Here is a 24,668-nt window from a genome sequence, read left to right as displayed (position 1 = left end):
TATTTGCGCTGTATTGGTTCTTACGTCGTTTACATTCCGAGAGCAGTTAGTCAGTGAAAGCTTGTTCACCATTTCTGACGTACGTTTAAGGTAAATCTTTTAAATTACTTTTAATTTTATGTTGGATATTTAGAAGTGATTATATTGTATTAAGTATTATTTTTAATTTATTAATATTATTTAATCCCCTTATCTAAATCGTAATATTGAAGGTATATTTTTGTGGTCGATGTTGATATAATATTATTTTTTTGCGCCTGCTTTGCGAAATTTAATATAAAGAACACTTTCTCCAAAAAAATGTTACGAAAATATTTCCTAATTCCTATTTTGCTGTGTATTATATAAGTGTGTATTAAATAACAATATTGTTATTGCTTAAATTAACTTTAAGTCATAATGGCACCGTGTTTGTTTGTTTTTAAATATGTTTGATAATTCTAATATACTTTTTTAAGACTGGCTCACTCTCTGTGCAATTTTTATGCGAAAACACTGAACAAATAAGTATGACACTCAATTTACAATTAAAGTTTCTATGAAAACATGTAATATACGACCGAATTTTGTTTTTCTAATTTTGCAAGCACGTTAGCTTAAATTTAATTTAATATTATAAAGATAAGCGACATAACAGCCCTTAAGTGAGATCTCTAAACAAAATTGCTTTAATAAAATCAAATTGTATTCCTGGTATATGAGTGCGTGGTGTCCCTAAACGTAGACGAGACAAGTGTTCTTGTGAGGAGATTTTTTTTTTTAAAAAGCAATACGCCTTATGAAAGAAAATTAAAAAAAAAAAATATTATCTATAATTGCAATTTTAATCTTTTCGTTACACTCAATTATCTGTTTCAATTGTTGCTTTGATCAAAAATTTTGATAATAGTTGCAAATAAATGGAAAAAATCATTAAAGAACCTTTTGAGATAATAGAAAAAAAAAAGTCCAAATGTCACCTTATGCTCGCTCTCTCGAAACCTCTAAGGAGTTCCTACTTCCCTGTATGTTATGGTTAAGACACATTCGAATTGGATAACCGTTCATTAGAATTTTTGTAGTTCATATATGTTTTGTAACGGATAGAACGAGAATGTCAGTATATATACAATAACATATAAATGATACGCTTTAAAAATATTTTATAAGCTACTCTCTGTACATTAATTATATAGTGTCATTGCATGGATTTTAACGAGTTCGGCAATAAGTGAAAAGCAATTAAATTAACTTCACGCGATCAAAGGAGAATCGCAAACGTTAATATTCGATAATGTTTTGCGAAAGATAAATTTATGTACACTCATATAATCTGCCTTTGTCTATATAAATGAGCAACACGGCTATACTAGCGAGTGAAGAGAAACTCTGAGGTTTGATTTTGACCCCTCGGGTATTGTCATCCCCACTTCGTTTTCTAAAATAGGTATTGCTATGATAACATACTTTTAAGAAACAAAAATCTATATTTATTGACTTATAAACACGCAACTTATGAAAATAAAATCAAACGCGTTATATAGATAACTCCCTAAATATCTATCATTATTTTACAACTAATGATAAATGTTTAATATGTTAATAGAAGTTGAAGTGCAAAATATAAAATTATTCGATATTTTTAAATTTTATTTTATTAATATGCATATGTAAATATGCAACGTAGAAATTTGTAGAAAAAGGTGCGTTTTGTCAGAGTCACTCGGGTGTCGCTCGCTTTAAAAATATATGTACTTACGCCTTTTTGAATCGTCCAGAAAAGCCAGACAACAGAAACAGACACATGTCTGTGTTTCTGGACAATTCCTGCCACCTTCGGCCATTCTCAAGGGACAATGCCAACTACACAGGACCTATCACACAGGAGCGCTCTCTATAGCTTCACTGTTATTATCCAATGTGACAATGACAGTCAATGGCCTTTGGGCTGCTATTTAGAACTTTTAAATTGGGTAGCCACTAGACCAACCAAACGGTTATGAAATACATACAGACTGTTAATTATTTCACCGTCACGTAGTCTGGTTCGAATCTTAAGTACAAGATAATATCATCGTTCAGTAATTTCAATTCGGTTATCAATACACACAATAATCAATACGCAATCGAAAAGAAAACTAGGCATACGTTATTGTCAGAAATCGTACTAAAATTTACTAATTTTGAAAAGTGAATTGCTTTAAAATTTATATCAATACAAACATACATTCAGGTCTTAATCTAAATATTTATATACATATGTATATACATATGTTACTTAAACACTTAATAAAAACTTTAAATTTGTTCCAATAGATATATATTTTTCAATATTTGGCGACAGATATCTTTTTAATTTTAGCGCGTGCATGCTCCGTTATTGAGTTTTAATGGACGAGCAAACATTTGGGTCTGTTACGGATGGATATACGAGATGTTCGCGTAAATCCGATCACACTTAGATACTCAGTGTTCGGAAATGTTGTCAACTTTGTCGATTTTCGGTGAATATATTTGTATACAAGATGATAGTCCTGTTTTTGACACAAATTCGAAACCAAACGAATTCGTCATTATTTCAAAAACAGAAATTTTTGAAATCGTCTATACATATATTATTTGTTTTATGTTAGAATTTAATTTTTTTTTAATGAAAATATTAATGATTCGTTTTGCAGTCGATTCAGTATTTAACTTCTTTGTCCATTTAAAATTCATTGGTAAAGTAAAAATATGATATTTAAAATTATAAGCGTACATTAAAACAATTAATTTGTAATCTGATTGTCTTAGAAAAATATATTTCACGTATCTTCTGAGTGATCTTTTAAACGATATAATAATTGCTTTAAATCTTTTTCTAAAATAAAGATATATATAAAATAAAATAGCCTTTATTTTAATCCCAATTTGAAAACTACATATTGTTTGCCTTTCTTCGTTGAATAATATAATACTAATAAAATTAAATTTATTAGATTAATCAAGAGTCAATATATTTAATGTCAGATATTCTAAAAATAAACACAAATTAAGCAAATGAAAATTCAGTGGTGCTTGCCTGAGTTTGAACCCGCAATCATCGGGTCATCTCAGCTACACATTATAAACAGTTAGCTTAGTAGATATATTTTACAAAATATTAGACAACATTAAAGCAATGTGTATGTTTTACACATTCTAGTAGTTGTTATTAGCATAAAATGTCCAGCGGGTATTGCTTTGAGTTATGAAACTCCATTTAAATTTTAACCAAACTTTGTATCCAAACACAAACGGAAATCCTTACTAAAATATAAATAAATCTTTTACGGGAAATAACTCGATCATTATTCGTTTCTCAATTAAATATTGGCTTGAATTTTAATTTCCTCGCTTGTTAACTGTCGCGGCTTTGCGAATTTCATTGAAAAATCTTTTAACAGTAATATAATTTATCTTCTTTTTCAGTGAACAATAATGACATTATGTATTTAAATCATCCTTCCTTGTTAATATAAAATAGTCAATAATAATTTGTATAAATTATTAATAGTTTATAGTATTATATATTTTAAGAGTTAAGAGCTAAAGAGTTCGATGACAATTATTAATGTTAATAATCATTTAATTAGCTTTCACATTTATTATATTTATTGTCATAAATCAATGTTGAGTATCAATAGAAAAAAGAAATTTATATATACATATATCTTTCACTTAAGTAGAGTTAGAGTCAAGAGACGAGATGGCCCAGTGGTTAGAACGCGTGCATCTTAACCGATGATTTCGGGTTCAAATCCAGGCAGGCACCACTGAAATTTCATGTGCTTAATTTGTGTTTATAATTCATCTCGTGCTCGGCGGTGAAGGAAAACATCGTGAGGAAACCTGCATGTGTCTAATTTCAACGAAATCCTGCCACATGTGTATTCCGCCAACCCGCATTGGAGCAGCGTGGTGGAATATGCTCCAAGCCTTCTCCTCAAAGGGAGAGGAGGCCTTTATCCCAGCAGTGGGACATTTACGGGCTGCTAATGGAAGTAGAGTTTGTCATTAAGCCGGCTCATCCACAAAACACATAATAACGAAACGTCGATGTTGTGTAGGTTGCCCAGAAGGGCCTCCAAATCCACCACCAGAACCAATGTATCTGTATGTAAAATAAATACTTTGCCAATTAAATAATTACTGCAAATTGCACAATTAAATAAACATAATTCCCTTTTCAATATACTGTTGGGTACAGTAATTATATGTTATTAAATATCATTATCTTTGTATTCAATAGACAGAGTAAATATTATTTGGAATTATTAACTAACATGTATAGCTTATTCTGTAACAAAATCGAAACTCGCCGAAGAACACCAACGTAATACGATTGTGTCAATAAGTGATATGCGACTTTGGCTATAACGCTCGACATCGTATCACTGTAAGTCGATTTTCAATATTCCATAAGTGAAAAACGAAATACTTTCTTACAGAATAGCACGACTGTGGCCTAACTAAGCCAAACAGCAACAGCCAATGCTTGCTATTATTGTGTTCTGATTTAAAGGGTGAGCCAGTGTATGTACACACATAAGGGACATAACATGTTAATTTTCAAGATTGGTAATATGAGGAAAGATTAATATTTCTTACCGTATCAATCTGGGCAGTGGTGACCACTAGCCATCAAGTGCCCTATTTGTCAGATTACGTAAAATACACAAGAAACATAAAAAAATCTCAATAATCGGTTTCTTCTGCTATATGACAAATCCAATAGTATTTGCTTCATAACCACAATAGTGACGTCAGCAACACTATTCATTCGACAGTCTCTAATAACCTTGTCGTCTGTGTCGGCTGTGGTTCCTTTGGAAGTTCATTTTCGGTCTTCGATCTCGATTAAGAAAACTGATTAGGATACAGCCGGTAATAACCTGGACGTTCCTTAGATAAATCTCACTTTACATAGCCCTGCTTACTGGATAATTTATTCTAAAGGGTATTTTATTGTAGAGACTAAAATATAAAATGCGCAGTTACCGTCAATTAGACATGTACTCAAATCAGGTAAAATAGAAAAAAAATCCTTTGTATTGTTTCTTTCCTCGGGCTTATTCTAATCACTATTCTGTACTGAATTCACTACACTATTATTTAAGTAATATTATTTTGCTATATAAATATTTAATTTATGTTTCGTTAAATACTCTACATGAGATATTGTTTTCAAACTTTTTGTGGTATTAAAATGCGCTCTACATTATAGTTATTAAATTTATTTTATTTAAAAAACGAAAACAATTTCTGAATATTAGTTATTAAATAATATATCTAAACGGACACCATGTATATAATTTGAAGGTCATCCGGATTATATTTTCTCGTATCAGATTTGCGAAAAAATATTTAATATATTTTTTCTTTTCTTTATTTATTATATTATTTATTATATCGTAAGTATATTATTATAATTTATGGTATCTATATTTTAATTATTATTTAGTAGTTAGTAGACTGGACGAGATACGCGGATAAGTTGAATTATAAAATAAGTTCTTAAAAAAAAAATCTAAATAAAAAAATATATATTATTACTTAATAATAAGATTTTCTTTTATTCAATTAAATGATTTTAAAAATATAGTTAACGGATGTTTTATATTGGATGTTTATTAAACAATCTATCTATTTGTTCGTCGATTAAAAAAAGAATAAGATAATGTATGATTATGATACTTATAGAATGTACTGTGATGTAGTCTTTATTGTGGAGAATTCTTGGTGGTAGGCTTTGTGTCTGGGTAGGTACCACCCACTCATCAGATATTATACCGGCAAATAGCAGTCGTTTATTCACCCGTCAACCAGAACACAACAATGTTGTGTTCCTGTTTCAAGGATGAGTGAGCCATTGGTTTAGCGATTTAAGGAATGGTTCATATTTCTTACAGTAACATTGTCAAGGGGCGGTGGTAACCACCTACCATCAAGTGGCCCATTTGTTGCTTTATATTACATACATTAATTTAAAGAAGTGGTGTGGTTTGCAATCCGAGTAATAGGTATATGTCATAGACATATAAGTTACCGTTAAAGTAAGAACTATTTAGAGAAATTGTAAACTGACGAAAAATTGTGATCAGACCATACAATTTTATGAAACACGTATAACATTACTATGTTTTACTTTTTAGACGTTTAAACGTCAGTTATAATAAAAAGATCAATCATTATGATATATCTCTATTAAAGATATTAAAACATTTTATGACGATCATTACATCTAGAGGAGTTTTGACGAAATTTTTGCCAGTACATAATACATGTGGTATGGATGACTGTGAATTCAATGACGCTCGTGGCAGACTTAAAGTAATGAAATTTGTCACAGCATCGGTTATTATGGAATACGACATTGAAAAAATAATTTAAGTTTAAAGTATCTTTGCTTCAAACATACTTGTATATAAAATAAATAAACCAAGTATATTCATTTTAATTTATTTATGGATAGACCAAAATTTTTTTGTCGAGCACGTGAAAATCCAATATTTGATTCAAATTTAAAAAAGTAATTGATATAAGTTTCACATTTTTTAACATATTCTGTGACGCTTACGGCTTTCCCGATGAAACCGGTTTCGGACCGTAACCATGTCTGAGTGCGAATTCTTGCATTATACAATATACTCAATATTTATATAATCAACGAGTTTGTCCGTGTTGCGCAAAGAACTCTACCTGACCGGCGTGTATTCAAGCGTGGCTGAAACTGTGCTAAAACTAAAAAAGCCTATGTGCACTAAATAACAGTATAAGATACTCTCAGTGACGACCTCTATGATACTAGTAACACACTTGCAGTCTTATGTTACGATATTGCGCTTACATTTTAATATATTTACGCTTGTATACTTTTATCGGACATGCTAATCTAACAATATCACAACCGGTTTCTGAAAGGCTTTTCAATACAAACGCGTTGAACTATAAATCGTTAATTAAAATCAAATTGTTTCCAAATCAGTTCGTTCATTGGTTAAAATATTTAAAATTATTTTCGGTTTCTAATAATTTTGGTAGGTATGTCAAGTGTTGTCAAACACTTTGTCAATTTGTGTTAAACTAATTTTCTGTAATGAAAATTGCACTAATCTATGTATTATGCAATATGTACATGAAAAGCGGTTTTCATTGGGTTTACTGGTTTGCGTATTCAATAGTTAATACAATTGACAATTCATTGATACTCTTTATTGCACAGGTATAAAACATTTCGTGAACTAGGGTGTTAAAATTAGTAACAAATTATTTGTTATCAGGAAGCAAAAAAAGTTATAAATATTTTTTTAAAATTCACAGTATTAGTCGATGAAATCTTATCAAAAATGTAATATTATATTTTAGGTGTGAAGGATCGATTACCGCGTCTTGGGACCGACGGTATGACGCTCTCTAATGCCGTCATGCCCGTGCGTAGTTCTCCGCAGTTGGTTTATAATTTATTGATTTTAGTAGCCATCAATTACGAAAGGCAGACGAGCAAATGGTCCACCTATACGTGACCTGTGGTAAGTGGACACCACCGCCCATAGACAATGAAGCTGTAAGAAATATTAACTATTCCTTACATCGCCAATGCGCCACCAACCTTGGGAATTAAGACGTTACTTCCCTTCTCCATCCTTCGGACCGGAACACAACAATACTGAGCGCTGTTCGACAGTAGAATATTTGACGAGTGGTTGATACCTACGCAGACGGGTTTGCACAAAGTCATACCAAGAAAAACACCTGCTTGCAAGCACTTTTAGCTTTTATTAATAACCTAGGTTAGGGTACAATATTACGAGAGTTGTCAGAACTATTTTAATCACGATCACTATTACCTCGTATATAAGTCCTGCCATACTCACTACACTCGTTTGACTGTTTCGCTTTACTCGTTTTATAACGGTTATTTTTATTCAGCTGGTTAAACATTTTTATGAAGCTTTACTTTGGACGTTTTCAATTTATTTGTCGCAAAAAAATGCTGCCCTTTTATTTTATGAAATACCGCCATTAGTCGCCGTTTTAGTTTTCAGTCGCTCGCACACTAATTTCCCAATGAAAATTGACAAAAAAGACACACAAAAGCAGGCAACTCGAGCGACGGTCCTATCGATTAGTTGTGATTTTAATAACATTAAACCTCTCTATGGTATGGATTGTTGAAATTATTTATAGCTTCGGATGTATGTAATGTTGTTACTGATAGCATGTGTCTTATTGACAGTGTGCCAATGGCTGTACTTTGTATAGTCTTGTTTGTTCTTCACATGCATCATCCTCATCCTCATGCCCTTACTTTGCCCTTATTCACTTGGGGTCGGCGCAGCGTGTCTTCTTCTTCCATACTTCTCTATCTGACGTCATCATTATTGTTCTCCACAGTATTCAATAGAAAAAAAAACATGTGTAAACTTATTCTCAAATGTTACTGACTCAAACTTTCAGTTAACGAGCTCAAGGTCATTTAAACTATAGATACTTTATGATTTTCATGAAACACATTCACGCAATAATAATCTGTTTTTATAATAGACATTACATTTTATAATATTAAATAATATATAGTATTTCTAAGCTGTGAGGTATTTCGAGCAACTTTTATGTTATAAATGTAACTTTGATTTATATTAATAGTAGTATTAGATAATCGGCTTTCTAAGAGGTTTCTCGTTCATTTAGCTTAATATACCGGAATGATATAAAATGAAAACTATGATTATTATATTTATTATGTAACTTGTGTTTATAATTGATCTCGTGCTCGGCTGTGAAGGAAAACATCGTTAGGATACCTGCATGTGTCTAATTTTAACGAAATTCTGCAACATTTCTATCCCCCAACCCGTTTTGGAGCAGCGTGGTGGAGTATGCTCCAAGTGCTCACCTTTCAGGGAAAAGGCGCCTTAGCCAATCAGTGGGAAATTTACAGGCAGTTAAGGTTATGTATTACTCAGTCAAAAAGTGTAAATTAATTGATGTAAGAGAGGGTTTGTTTCGAGCCAAAACTTTCGAAAAATCTCATTTCTGTTCCAGCACAAAGTTATATATTCCATTGATCAGATGTGGATGCCTAGTCTCATTATTAGTTGTTAGGAAGGAAAAAAGGAAGTTCACCGCTGTTCGCTGTGAGCACCAGATAACATTTCTGAAGACCCGATATCTATAATCAGTTTTTAAACCCTTGGTTAGTCAGTCCCATTAATCTATCTAAGAATTATTTGAAAACCGCTTATCATATTATGCATCAAAGCAAGCTATCTATAAAGCTATTTACGAAGTTACGTAAGAAAGATCAACTAACGGTCCGAATTTCAGAAGCGTCATGTTCCCAAGCCTTTAAGAAACCTGGAAATGTTGCTTAGAAGATAATTGGTTAAACAACGTTGTGTCCTCTTCTTTCCTATATCAAATAAAAGATGATAGAAAGAGAGAAATGTTTGCTATTTTTTCCTATGAGGTAAACCCATTTATCATCTACGACATATACCACACATTCTATAAAAAATAACTTATTTTCGTTGGTACTGAAAACACTGATAGTTCGTTTGTATTTTCTTCCTATAAATAAACAAGATCAAACATGTATCGACAAACGAACGGTCAGAGGTAAGGCTTTAAAAATACAAAATAAGCAGCGAGTAAACATTTCAACTGAAAATAGAGAATTAATATCCAGAGCTGAAGCTATATTTGATTAAACATATCCCGGCGCGTGTTTAACTTTTCTTTTCTACTATTTACATTAGTAAATAAACGAACACACGAACCCATAGTGATCATGATGCGGATTTAATCGATTCACCAATTAATATTCTTGAGAACAGTGATCAAGATGATCTTTTCCCGTTTTAGGTGTAGGCATATTGTTATTTCTAATAATAAAAATAAAAAAAACGACTCATTAAAATGGATTAATTTAAGTAAGTAAAATATAGACTTTTCAGAACCTTGATGTAAAAATAATTACTAACAAACTTTTTTATATGTGGTTCAATCTCTGAATGTCAAAGAGGTCATCCAATGGTGAAATGTAAATATTTCTTTAAGTGCTTCTTCACTTACACCGCTGACACTTGTATAATCACTGATAACGATATCATTGATATGGACCGGAATTTTACAATATACAAAAAAACATTAAGACAAATTTTAAATAAATAGCAAATGTGAATGATTACTAATACCCTGTAACTGTCCCATGGGTTAAGGCCTCCTCTCCCTTTCTGAGGAGAAAGTAGCGAGCCTACTTCACCACGCTGCTCCAATGCGGGTTGGTGGATACACATGTGGCACAATTTAATTGAAATTAGACAGCATACGGGTTACCCACGATGCTTTCCTTCACCGCTGAGCACGAGATGAATTATAAACACAAATTAAGCACATGAAAATTCAGCGGTGCTTGCCTGGATTTGAACCCGCATTAATCGCTGGGCCATCTCGGCTCAATGGGAATCATTGAAGTAATATAAATAATAGCTGCTGACAGAATAGTATTCCATTAAAGGAATCTTGTTAAATATATTTAAATTTACATAAAAGATGAAATCACATCATTTCATCAATGATGGTTAATGATGGTTAATCTCCACTAGATAGGATTGTCTATCTAGTCAAGATTAACTAAGATTTATTTTTTGTATGAAAGGATTAGAATTTATTTTTCTTCGTAATTTATAAGATTTTTAAAAAATGTGTTTTAAACGCTAAATGCGAGCAATATTTAAGTCCGAATTTAAAATATTGTGAAGAAACAAGCTTACTGGATTAAATCCAGAGAGTAAATAAATACTTGTTTTATTATTATCGCAAGAATGTTAGCTATTTTTTCATTATATCTAATTTATTCATTGAAATATTTCAATAATATTCATCTGTTATACTTGAAAACAAAAAGGTCGATATTTCCCTTCCATACAATTTGTAGCTGTCTTCGTTCTTACACAGCTCAAAGTCGATTATTATTTCGAGAAAGACTCTCGAGAGTTCTTAATCGCATATTTTATATAAATATTTTTTAGTTACAATTTTAATAATATAAATAGGTATATAATAATATATATATATATATAAAGAGTGTCCTTTTTATTATTTACATATGCCCCAAACTTTCAATTCAATGTGACATTTTATTTGACGTATAATACATTTACTGCTTTTAAATGTAAATAATAAGGTATCAAGTATCACTTGAAATATAAATAATTATTTCGTTATCATTCTTGACCTTTAAATTGACCTTCTAATTGTCTCTAGTGTAAAATCTTTGTTCGTTTAGGTATTATTATTATTATTACTAGGTTCATGGTATATTAGGGGGACAGAAAAATGAACCAACTATTGATGGTTGTCAGCATTGCCTATAAACATTTACGCCGAAAAAAATATAAGCCATCGTACATTACGGTGTGATCCTTGGTATCTAAGATGTGGTAATTACACTAGCTGAGTTAAACATTTACGCTGAAAAATGTACAAGTCATCGTACATCGACATTACGCTGTAATCCTTGGTAACTAAGATGTGGTAATTACACTAGCTGGGTTACCCTACAATTATGAACACAACAGTAGCGAAGGTTAGGTTAGGTTAGATAGAATATATACTAAGTGTTGGTACCAACAGGCTCCTAACAAGAGAATTGCAAGGAATTATAATTTAGCTTGTACATATTATGGCATTTTACTGCGAATCTAAACTAATATTATTTATTAGATTTGAAAGATTTTTGTTATGCATGCCTTGATAAAGCACTGTACCGAATTTGATGAAATTTGGTTCATAAAAAAATCATAATATACTTTATTTAAGTAGGCATTTTTCTTTTCACAAGCATTTTTAAATCGTCATTTAACAAACTATATTAAGTAAAGCTTCCACCGGTTCGGGATGTAGATTCGACCGAGAAGAAATCACATAGGCCACGCGGTCGACGCCGCGGGCGTAAACTAGTAAATAATAAAATTTAAATTAGGATCCGATGCGTATAATGCTGAATACGAGTAGGAATAATCATAGAGTCCAGAAGTACGTTGAATACAATTTGAATAATTACCATACGGCGTACAGTTAGTGTGTGATAATGTCTGAATTTTTGAGTATAATATGACCATATTCTCGGTTTGTTTAAAATTATCACATTTCCCTAGTTTATCGTTTTGCTTTCCTTAGTACTTTTGTTTTGATTCCATACATAATTTTAATGATAAGGTGTGGAAGATACTTGCTTTATAAATTACTGGAATGGAATATTATATAGTTTATCCCCTGTATTATGACTTGAAATCTAGAGAACTTTGTTTTGGCATATATATGTAATAAGAAATAATTTTGCGATGATTTGCATTTCATTTACTTTAACTTCATCCGATTGATCCATTCAAAGCATTGTAAGTACTTTTCAGTGTACTCAACAAAATATTGGATCCACTAACCCGCATTAGAGCAACCTAATGGAATAAACTCCAAGCCTAGGAAGGATGGAAGTGTCCTTTGCTTATCTGTCTAACAGATAGCGTATAAAATTAATACTCTTGACTACAATTTTCAATTTGTACACAAATCATCTACTAACGGTGTTTTATTTAAATTGAAAATAATATTACATTTCTTTTGTCTTATGCTATAGGTTGGTGGAAGAACAAATGGGCCACCTGATGGTGGGTCAGCACCAACAGTAGACTTTGCGCTGAAAAAAATATTAACCATTCCTTACATTGACAAAGCGCCACCAACCTTGGGACTAAGATGTAATCCCATGTGTCTGTAATTACGAACACACATCAGAGGTTACTTTAATAACTAAATATTCATAAGAATGTTACTGTTCTTAGAGAAATCTGACTTAGCGACTAAAGCGACAAAATTTCAATATATATTATTTAACAATAACTGGAATGCAAATATATCTAACAGCAAGAGTCTGTGAATTATGAATACGTTTCGAATACGAGGCCAAAGGAAAATGGCTAGAGTGGAGTTATTGTATCCGTTATCCTTTTATAGATATACGGAATATTTTAGATAACATTGTTAACAAGCAACTCTGCTTTCATAAGAAATACTGTTAGTGCTAAGAAGAAGTGTCAGAATCTGGTTTTCTATATCTTTGGATGTGGGTGTATTTGTGCGAGTGAATATAGGTATTTCATATTTTAAAAATAAAACCATGGTTGACTATAAAAGCATTTTAACCCGTAATTACATAATAAACACTTGATTTAATATAAATTAATTCGAAATTAAGTAACTAACTCGAAGTGTAAAACAACGACCCTATGGCATTGAGGTAACATTCCATTGTAATACATTTTTTACCGAAATAAAAAATAAAAAAACGTATCAACCAAACAAGCGATAACGAAGCGTTTTTTTAATATTCTAATATCCTTTATTATACCCGTACATGAATAATTCGAATAGTGAATCAAATTACATTTTTAATTTAAAAAGAAATTAAATTCGAGTTTCGAATTTTGATAAGGATGGATAACTATTAATATATCGCATAAAAGATAGTAATAAAACACATGTGTTTGGTGTGTACTTTGTCTTTCCATGTATACTCGCCGGTTAATCATAGTAAACGGCTCAACGAAGTTTAACGTAATTGAATTTAAGCTTATTCTATTAATATTGTAACTCCCAAATGGTCCCATTATTTATTTGACGAATACCTAGTGTACCGTTTACTAGAAATCCAAGATTATAATCTATTTATTAAGATTGTGCTTCGGCTTATTTTTGCAGTATATCCTTTTTATATGTTTTTTTACCGACTTTTTTAAGATATCGATGCGCGCAAATCGCTTTGCAACGATCCTGTCTACTTCTGTCTGTCAACTAATAAATCAGTTGAGAACGGATCACTCCTCTCCCCAAATACAGAATAGGGAGTGTGAGGTTTTCGTGCAATATATAAATCGTTGTCGACCGATCGAGTAAGGTCGATGTATATATGTTACAGTCAAAGTAATAAATCCAACCATGACACATAATATCTACTAAATTCAGACAAAATGATAATTGACGCTGAATTTATCACATTAACTAGTTATTCTGTATAATATCTTGGAGGGCTTGAGTGAAGTAATAAAACAACAGGTGAACATTATAAAGTTTTATTACAATTTGCTAAAAGCATAACTACGCATGTAACAATGTTATGTTGCTATTTTAAATACAAATAATTATATATATTTTTAGTTCTATACGAATATTTGGTATCACTCTTGAACGTATAATAATAAAATATTTATAAACAACAGACATGATAAATAATACTAGAAATCTTTCAAGATAACTTATAGGTGCACTTGGGATGGTAGTTTAAAATAAAATAATTCACTAGCTCACATCTTGGTGAGGCTGTCTTAGTTCATTTTTCTAGTAGTAGTTTAAAAATTAATAACGATAACATTGTAAAATCTCAGGTTTCTTTCTTTAAAATATTTTTCTTAATACGCAAATTATATGAATAAACACGAATAACGAATCAAACTTCTACGTGCATTGTCAATGTGTTTTATTTATGAGAAATATATTATATGTTTTTTAGGTTACTTAATATCTGACCATTATTGCAAGAAAATCACATTTATACTCAAACAAGCCAGCCCCATCTAAGTGTGTATTTATTATTGTGACGGACTTAGATATAAATAAAATGCGGATGAAAAGGTTAATTTATCACATTATCTAAACAATTTAGTAATTATATATAATGACCAATCATAACACATAATAGTTTTTAATCACAATGACTGTAAAATAGACACCAATCAGAAGGTAAAATATGTTTCTTAGTGCACACTTTGATTCGTTTCTATGTTGATACAATAATGTTTTATTTTTGAAACACCAACTAGCCGATTTTATGAAAATAAATATTTGCTTGAATTGAAACGCCTAAAACTTGTATTACGTCAAATTAAATACTTTTGTATAATAAAAAAAAAAAAACAATGTGATAAAATTTCATTCCTGGCAAAATACGATACTTGTTAAATAGTCTATCATAGAAATAATATTTTTAAATAAATACTTCAGATAGTTAACGGCCAGTAGATCGTAACTATCTACTAGCCGTTAACTATCTGAAATATTCATTAAAATCGTTAATTGGAATGTATTGAAAATTTGAAACATGTCGGAACTTGTACATTCAATATTTGATATCTACATGTTTTTAGCTAAAAATAATTAATGAAACGAGGATTGTTACGAAATACGAATTAAAACAGTACTTGAATAGTATTTCGAGTGCTTTTCGAATTTTACTCGTAAATTTTGTTCATAATCGAATACTCGTATATCAGTTTTGTTACGTTTGTAGAAATATAGTAAGCCCGACTTAATTAAAATAAATAAAATATAAATATCAATAAAATTGTTTTCTTAATGATTTTGTTATTGTGTAAGTATAAAATATATGGTTACCTTTTTTCTCACTGAGAAGAGAATTACGCGTTTCCCCCACGGGAAGTGGGGGTATGTCGGACTCATCAGTGCCCATGACGCCTATTGCGCCCTAGTACACCGGAATATCCATTAAAAACCAGCGGTACCCTCTTCGTTTTCGCATGCTACCGTGATAAAAATACAGATGCTTACCTAGCCGCTCCCGCGGCGATGCAAAAAGTGATGCCCTAATAATCCTGTCCGATCACATTAATTAAACGTATTGATTACGATCCCTGCCAACCAAATTCCTTTCTTAAATATATATATATATATATATATTAAAAATAGCTCCCGTATCTCTTATGTACACTATGTAGCTATTACATTTAATAATATATATTCCCGAGAAGTAAAGGATATATCATGCATTATTAAAATGGAATATTTGTCAAATATACTCGTTTTAGTTTAATATATACATTATGTTTAAAAATAAAGTACTATTTTGCTAAAAGAAATTCACCGATATTAAAGACTAACACGATACGATGTTAAAGAATAAGAGCCGAGATGGCCTAGTGGTTAGAACGCGTGCATCTTAACCGATGATTTCAGGTTCAAACCCAGGCAGGCACCACTGAATTTTCATGTGCTTAATTTGTGTTTATAATTCATCTCGTGCTCGGCGGTGAAGGAAAACATCGTGAGGAAACCTGCATGTGTCTAATTTCAACGAGATTCTGCCACATGTGTATTCCGCCAACTCGCATTGGAGCAGCGTGGTGGGATATACTCCAAATCTTCTCCTCAAAGGGAGAGGAGGCCTTTAGCTCAGCAGTCGGAAAATTTACAGGCTGCTAATGCCAATGCTAAAAAAAAACTAAAATGGATCTCCAAAACGAGATGATAACTGTCGATGTGAATTCAGCGGGATATTTGTTTAGAAAAATATGATCGAGTACAATTTTCAATTACTCATAGTTATGCCGGCAGTTTTTTTCATGTATACTCGAAAAAATAAGCCGCCGGCAATTGTTAGATTTAGTGGTTTTTGTAAACATTGGCTAGTTCTGTTTATTTGCTTTTAACAAAATCCACGGCGATATGAATTGGAAATATGAATGAATAGGTATTACCTAACACGAGTAAGTTGGTATAAACTGTTAGATACATATTAGGTAAGGAATCTCTATTTACAATGCAATACGTATTGTAAGTAAGAAAGTAAAAAAAAACTAGGCAAAAAGACGAAAATTAACGATGGTTAAATTATGATCTCATTAAAAATATGTATACATATTAAAATTATCACAAAACAAAGCAAATTGAAGGACACGCCGTTTATTTTCCATAAATCGTTGAGATTAATAATTATCATTAAAGCTATGGGACTCGCACACAATGACGAAATTATGATTGATATACTTATGAGCAAAATAGTTATTGCCTCACGATAGCATGTTCCACTCAAACAGGTAATCTTGGAATATCTCGTCACAAAGACAGCTAATTTATTTTGTAGACTCCTATGATGATGCATCCCTCCCCTGTTAACCACGTCAAGTAGACGGACAAGGATGAGACTGTTCCAAAAAAATACGGGATCAGAACACATTGGCATAAGTCCTCTTCAAAAATAATGTAATTGTAATCGCGTGTGTGGTAGGATATTTTTTGCAGACTTTTTAACACTACCGTAAGAAACCTTCGCACATAAGTTTTGAAATAATATAATCTTTTGTGACTTGCTAGACTCAGGCCCTTGAATCGGGCCCCGTGCAACCGCATTGAATTGCATTAACAGAGCGCTCTCATAACATAAAAGTGAACCAATTAAAATATACACTACAATGTTTGGTGAACGGAATGACTGAATGTTGTGACTTTTAATTCCATCTTCTCCAAGCATAAGTATTATTTTTATCAGTGACTACATCGCAATAACTTAAATGAATATTTAAATTATATAATTAGCATTTTTAATACAAACTTAACGAGATCATAAAAAGTCAAATGAACTTTAAATAAACGCAAACGCAAATGGAGAAATAAAAATATTTATAAAATAAACAAAGTTCTTAAGTCTAGTCTAGAAATAAATCCCTGGTACATTTTTTACTCGATATTTCCTTTAATGCTTTGTTCGAAAGATGGACTTAATTTATTTACTATTCGAGAAATTAAATACATAGTTTTTCTCTCACTTTAATTATTTGAATTAAGAAAAATACTCCTATTTTTCTGTTATTCTTTCGCCGTGTTTGAGTGTTTTGAAATATTACTTTCTGGTATTTTTATCGATAATTCGTTCTTTTTTTTAATATGGTAAGCAGCTTACAATATTTACAAAATTTGATTTCACATAATACGGTACATTTTTTATTTCGGGGTAAGTTTTAAAAGCTCTCTAAGCCCGATAATAATTGAATCAGTGTCGGTACTAACAACCCACGTTTTTTCCCCTTTTCAAACAAGCTTTTATAAAAACTTCTTTAGACTCTTTAGATAATGAATAAAAGTAATTAACGCTCGACATAAATATAGGTTTTCACCACTGTACAATGACTTTGGCGCTGTAAGAAATATTGACAATTCCTCAAATCACCAATGCGCCACAAACCTTGGGTAACAAAATGTTATGTCCTTTGTGCCTGATCTCTATTATTCCTCCACTATACTCACCATTTAATAAAAAAAAAAAAAAAAATACGATTTTATATAAATAATCATCACTTTCACTTGGCCACTGCTATTTTTATTCAAACAAACAACATTTGGGACGAGTGGAACGCGTGCAGAATAGAGATTCAGTAGAGATAGAGATATTTAAGACTAGTTTCCGCACGCAGTTTTGCCCCTGTCCGAGGGAGCGTTGTGTATACTTTTCCAGACTATAGTCAGTTAATACAAGAATATACTATACTCGCTTGATTGACTAACATTCATCCATATAAACATTCGCATTTATAATAATAGTAAGATAAGAGTAACTAGTGCTCTCGTGTGACATCCGCATTTTTGTTCTTCGCTTGAAATAAAGCGAAAAGAGAACTATTAACATGTAAAATATATATTTTTACATGGATAAAATAACGGTCTAGAATTCTTGATGTCTTGGGAACTCTTTTGGGAATACGTAAAAGTAAATTTTCATCGTAATCGCATAAATAGATTAGGAACGCAACGCAAGCAATATAAAATGATTATTTATACCATTTAGTTTTTACCGTTAAACCACTATATTTGTATATCATTAAGTAGAAGAAACGAAAAACAGTCAAATGCAAGTCATACTTGCGCGGAGGACGTTTCGTAACATTATGATAAAAAATAAGTACAGAAAAAAATATTGTAATCTTCAGTAACTAATATTACAAATAATTTCAAATAACAATATAAAATGTTTTAATATACCTTCCTTTTACTTCTTCAATTTAACGCTCGACATAAAAGCGTAACTTTTTAAGCGAATTTCATCATTTTTACAAACAAGTTTTATTTGTTCCATGAAGTAAAACTGTACTGGTAAATCAGGTTTCGATTTACATCCCTTTTTTCTTACTGGAAAAACCCATTACGCGTTTCTCCCAGTAAAGTGGGGTATGTGGGACTCGCCGGTGCCCAGGACCAAGCCAAGTACACCGGAATACCCACAAAAAAGCCCAGCGGTACTCTCTCAGTCTTTTCAGCGGGCGCCACAAGACCGCTTTCGCATGCTACTGTGATGAAATTCGATTTACATCCCTGACTAAGGAACGGAAGTGTATTAGAACAGTCTTCTTCCAGTTAATTCTGAAAGATAGACTAAAATAAATAAGTTGATATCCCCTGAGGATATCGGACTTTTATCTGGTGTACGAAAACTTAAAATCCAATTTCATTTCCAAAATCCAAAACTGATATCTTTGAATTTGTCACTTATTTCTATAATTATAATAAAAACAATTCACATAATAATACAATATTATTATACAATATTTATTATAAGAAAAAAAAAAACATGTTGTCTCTAGGGGGACTCCCTACTACTACTTTGTTATTAACTTCATCTACAAGCACCTCATTTCTGCGACTCGGTAGAGCCTTCGATAAACAGTATTGAATGAAAAGTATTATTTAGCTGAACATCTTAATTGATTGTTGTTGGTTGAGTATCGAGAAATAATTTCTCGATACTCAACCAACAATGTTGCACAAACGAAAACAATGTATTTTCTATTCTATACTATTAAGTCCCTTTTTATTAAATTGTTCTATAATTTATTGCTATTACTACGTATCGTGGAAGTACTATTATTACGACATCCTTGCAATTTTCTGTTATGTTAATGTATTTCAAAATCAGTCTTAAGCTCAATTCTGAATTTTAATATTTCGTTATTTTTTTGCAGATGTGGTTAACAGTACTCGTGGTAATATTGATTATCGTTATTTTACTGTACTTGGACACACTAAAGCCTAAAAAATTTCCTCCTGGTCCAAAATGGTTACCGATTGTTGGAAGCGCTCTAGAAGTTAACAAAATTCGAGAAAAGACCAAATATCTTTATAAAAGTTTTAAGGAGCTATCCAAGCTTTACAGTAAAGATGGACACTTGCTTGGTCTGAAAATTGGAAAAGATCGTATAGTAATGGTAAACACCGTGGAAGCTAATAAAGAAATGCTTTATAATGAAGACATTGATGGACGGCCAAAAGGGATATTCTATCAAACCAGAACGTGGGGTGAAAGAAAAGGCGTTCTATTGACCGATGGTGAACTTTGGAAAGAACAAAGAAAATTTCTTATTAAGCATCTCAAGGAATTTGGCTTTGGAAGAAAAGGTATGAGTGAAATAGCATTTTCTGAAGCTGGTCATATGGTTAACGATATTTTGGAAATTTTGGACAATAAAGACAGTGCCATACTTCCAATGCACAATTTCTTTAGCACTTATATTTTGAACACCTTATGGACAATGATGGCTGGCATTAGGTACAAGCCAAGTGATCCTCGGATGGTACTGTTACAAGCTATTTTATTTGAACTATTCTCAGCAATCGATATGGTTGGGTGTCCTTTCAGTCATTTTCCTGTACTGTCCATCATAGCCCCGAAGTCGTCGGGGTACACGGACTTTGTGAGAATACATAAAAGAATTTGGCAATTTCTACGTGATGAGATAGCTGTGCATAAAATGAGATTTGACCCTAATAAAGAAGACAAAGATTTTATGGATGTTTATGTGAGGGCACTGAGGGAATACGGCGAGGTTAACACGTATTCTGAAGGACAATTAGTTGCGACCTGCCTCGACATGTTTATGGCCGGGACGGAAACGACAAATAAAAGTATGAGTTTTGCTTTTAGCTACCTAGTAAGAGAACAAGAAGTTCAGAAAAAAGCACAAGAAGAAATAGATAGAGTTGTTGGGAATCGACAGCCTTGCCTTGATGATCGACCAAAGTGAGTTCGCACTTTATATGATCGCATTTATATTTATATAGGACATAGACATGTACAAAGCACTGGGATGAGTCCTATCTTTGGCTCTCATTTTCATTTGACCCACTGACAACGTGCTAATTATTTGGACTACATAGAATATTCTCTGTCGAATAGCATAATAACGATCCTTTAGAAAGTCGCATTAGTTAAAAACTTTAATTTTTATGGCTTGTAATATTTTTTAATTAAAAATGATTCTAATATATTTATAAATACATTTTTAGCATGCCCTACAACGAAGCATTGGTACATGAATGCATCCGTCATTTTATGGGCAGGACGTTTGGAGTACCGCATCGAGCTTTACGAAATACGACCTTAGCAGGATACAACATACCTCAAGTAAGTTTGTTATTGTAGAATCTTTAAAAATAAATTTGCCTTTAAAAACAAACAATGAGATATTAGAAAAACATAACAACCTATTAAAACTATTTTTAAAAAGCTAAACGATATTACCTCAAACTTGATATTATCATCTGAATTTATTAAACTATAATTACAAATATATAATTTAAATAAATTAACACTTATATGATAATTATTAGAAGGAATTCTCCTCTTTCTTCCCTTTTAATGATGACTTTATATGTTCAAAATATTTTGAATATTTAATTTATTTTCAGGACACGATGGTTGTTAGCAATTTTCCAAATATACTAATGGACGAAGTTCTTTTTCCCGAACCTTATAGTTTTAATCCAGACCGGTTTATTAGTAATGGCAAGCTTTGTCTTCCTGACTACTTCTTTCCCTTTGGCCTATCGAAGCATCGGTGCATGGGCGATGTTCTAGCAAAATGCAATATATTCATGCTGACAACGACTATTTTGCAAAGTTTCTCATTATTACCTGCACCAGGGGAACCTTTGCCATCTCTGGAACATGTGGATGGAGCTACAGCATCAGCCGCGCCATTTAACGCTCTTGTGGTACGCAGAAAAACTGAGTGAATTTGTGATACTTCTAATACTTTTAACATAAAGAAATAACGACATATGTACTGTTACATAAAGAAATATGTACTGTTTTCTTTTTAAATATATGTTTTTATCTAAAGCATGATTCAAACAATACAAAGAAATTCAAATAATGTCAGCAAATCGAAAATTCTCGATAAAAAATTTGAAAACCGAATATACGATGAAGGTTAATGCCTGTTAATTTGCTTGAAACGATACATTGAAACGTAATTTAAATAGTCAAAAAACAAAGAAGAGAACTACGAGGCTAAATTATTATTTTACAAATTGTGTGTAACTAAAAAGAAAATTAAGATGAGGTTGTATAGCAAGACACATATGTAACTTTTTACCTAAACGAAATTTGTTAATAAATATATGGGCACCTAAATATGATTGTATCAAAAATGGAACTTCATAATTGTAACGCGATTGAAGTATAATCGGTATTACGAAAAATATTTTACAGTATTGTATGAATACCGAAAATAAAACGAGTATGTTGTCCATCCCTAATGCTGGTTACGTTGTATCTTACCTTTAATACGGTTTAATGTTATACTAAAAAGGCAATATTCATAAGATATCTTAAGATTATGTTTATAAGGTTACGTGGATGAAATAAAGTATAAGCTTCTTATATTGTTATTTATTGTTTTATTGACTTACCTGTTATATAATATTAAAATTATTTTGCTTAAAATATTAACCGTAAAATCCAATGATATCGATTTGCTAATGGATTTTGTTATATTTAATACGTATTAATTGGATTGAGACATATTTATTTATCACTAGTTATGCTCTTCCGTATAATAAGGATTCAGAATCTAAATTTATAAATATTGAAGGACAAACAATAAAATCGTGCGCTTAATGGGTTAGGTTTGTTTGCAGTACAATACTAAGAGTCATCAAAATCGGATGAATGGTTTTGCGAGACATAGAGATCAAACATACTTTTTTGTTTATTAACATTCATTTTTATTTATGAATATTGACTACAATTAAAGTAAATCTACTGGTAAGGAATCCATTGTAATGATTTATTTCACACCCGAGTATAAACTTAAAATCTACTAACTGGTGGTGCTTTTTTTTAATTTTAAATTCATTTTCAAAGGATTTTAAAAATAGTTTTTAAAATCCTTTTGAGTAACTATGTAATCCACACATTCCGACGGCGTCATAAACAAGCCGGGTTGGCCGCCCCACAATTTCGTAAAATCGTGTTTCATAGACATTAAAATATTTTATTACAAAGATCGTTGTTTTTTTTTCCTTAAAATGCTTAGAAGGTAATCTTTTACCTGCCTATGATCATAAAATAAAAACGACCAATCACAAAAAAATAAAACAGATACTGCGGTCTTCGAGGACTACAAACCGGGGTCTCTCGTATTCTTCAGCGTAATCATTGTGACCACTGAATTCACTGTTATTTCACAAAGAGACAAACGTGTATTATGGTAGGTAATTAACTAATGGTTATTTTAGTTGGGTAATTATGTAAATCTACAAATTAGTTTACTCTTCAAATGAAATGAATTCAAAAATAAATTGAAATAACCACGCACGCGACTTTCAAATAAAAGTATAGCTTTATCAACAACAATGTAATATAACACTTAGTAGGTACGAACAACATATTCTCCGGATTTTTGTTTGTGGATGTCATAATCTACAATTTATTTTCTAGATTCAAATAAACTTGCTCGTCGAAACAGACATTAACTTATACGGTAATTATTGTAATGATAAAAAAATACTCGTCGACAATGACACGTCACTGGTAAGTGGTAAAAGATAATGAGAGTACCTATTTAATATTGTCAGAGGCACATACAAAATCAATTTGAATGGCTTATTCAAAAAAAATAAAGGTACTGTAATATTACATCGTTTTTATTAAATAACACATAGCAATTCTGAGCAATGCTGCTCATATTTTCTGACCATTTACATATTTTAGCTGAAATTAAACTTTAAATAAAATATACTGAATATTCCCTTTTATTTTTACATGAGTGCCCAAAAAAGAAAAACATTACACTGTTTTTGAGGATCATGTATGTGAGTATTCACGCATTTTAAATATCTGTGTCACTCGCTTAATATAAAATTAATTTATTCGTTCAGGACAGTCGTTTTATTTTTTTATTAAGATAATAAATTGCCTAATATAATATAAGACAATTAATTACCTTTGATTGTTTCCTGCAATCTGCAAAACCGCCTTTATAATTGGAAGAAATAATATATGGACATATATGTTTGGACCTTTCACAAGAAAATTAATCCCTATGATAAACCAAGTAAGACGAAATTGAAATTTGGCTTTTCTAATTAGAAAAGCACTAATAGTTAGTACTATTACTAAGACGTGATCTTACAAAAGACTATACCTACTATTTATGAGTAGTAGGTACAGTCTTTTGTAAGAATATATTGTAGGCAAAAAAATACATAAAAATATTTATTTATCGCTGTAAAAAATATCATACTGCCCGAACCCTGAACTCCTATTAACCCCTTGTTACCTGATTTCAAAAAACGAGTGATTATAACTAGTGGTTTGCCCGAGTAACTTCGCGTTTGTTCAAAAGAAAAATTCGAAACCTATGACAGATTTTATATTGATATGTTTTCATTGCAAATTGTAAGTCTTAAAACAAAATCAAACCTTATTTAAATGAACTTTTTAATGCCAAATATTATACATTAGTTCAGTTAAAAATGGAGTTCGTCGATAGCAATTTACTTTATTTTGTTAACGTTAATCTTTTTTTTATTAATTTAATTTT

The 24,668-nt window shown here is 31.3% G+C and overlaps 1 protein-coding gene across 1 annotated transcript; it reads left to right on the top strand.

Moving 5' to 3' along the window:
- LOC125075914 (probable cytochrome P450 303a1) lies at nucleotides 1–22,477 on the top strand. The gene is made up of 4 exons (XM_047687761.1): nucleotides 1–90; nucleotides 19,806–20,860; nucleotides 21,127–21,244; nucleotides 21,529–22,477. The coding sequence occupies exons 2-4, from the start codon at nucleotides 19,806–19,808 to the stop codon at nucleotides 21,853–21,855; spliced, it is 1,500 nt and encodes a 499-aa protein (XP_047543717.1). The 5' UTR covers nucleotides 1–90; the 3' UTR covers nucleotides 21,856–22,477.
- The last annotated feature ends 2,191 nt before the right edge of the window (nucleotides 22,478–24,668 follow it).

This window comes from Vanessa atalanta, chromosome Z (assembly GCF_905147765.1).
Source record: "Vanessa atalanta chromosome Z, ilVanAtal1.2, whole genome shotgun sequence".
Lineage (NCBI taxonomy): Eukaryota > Metazoa > Arthropoda > Insecta > Lepidoptera > Nymphalidae > Vanessa > Vanessa atalanta.
This window is presented reverse-complemented; position numbering and strand designations above follow the sequence as displayed.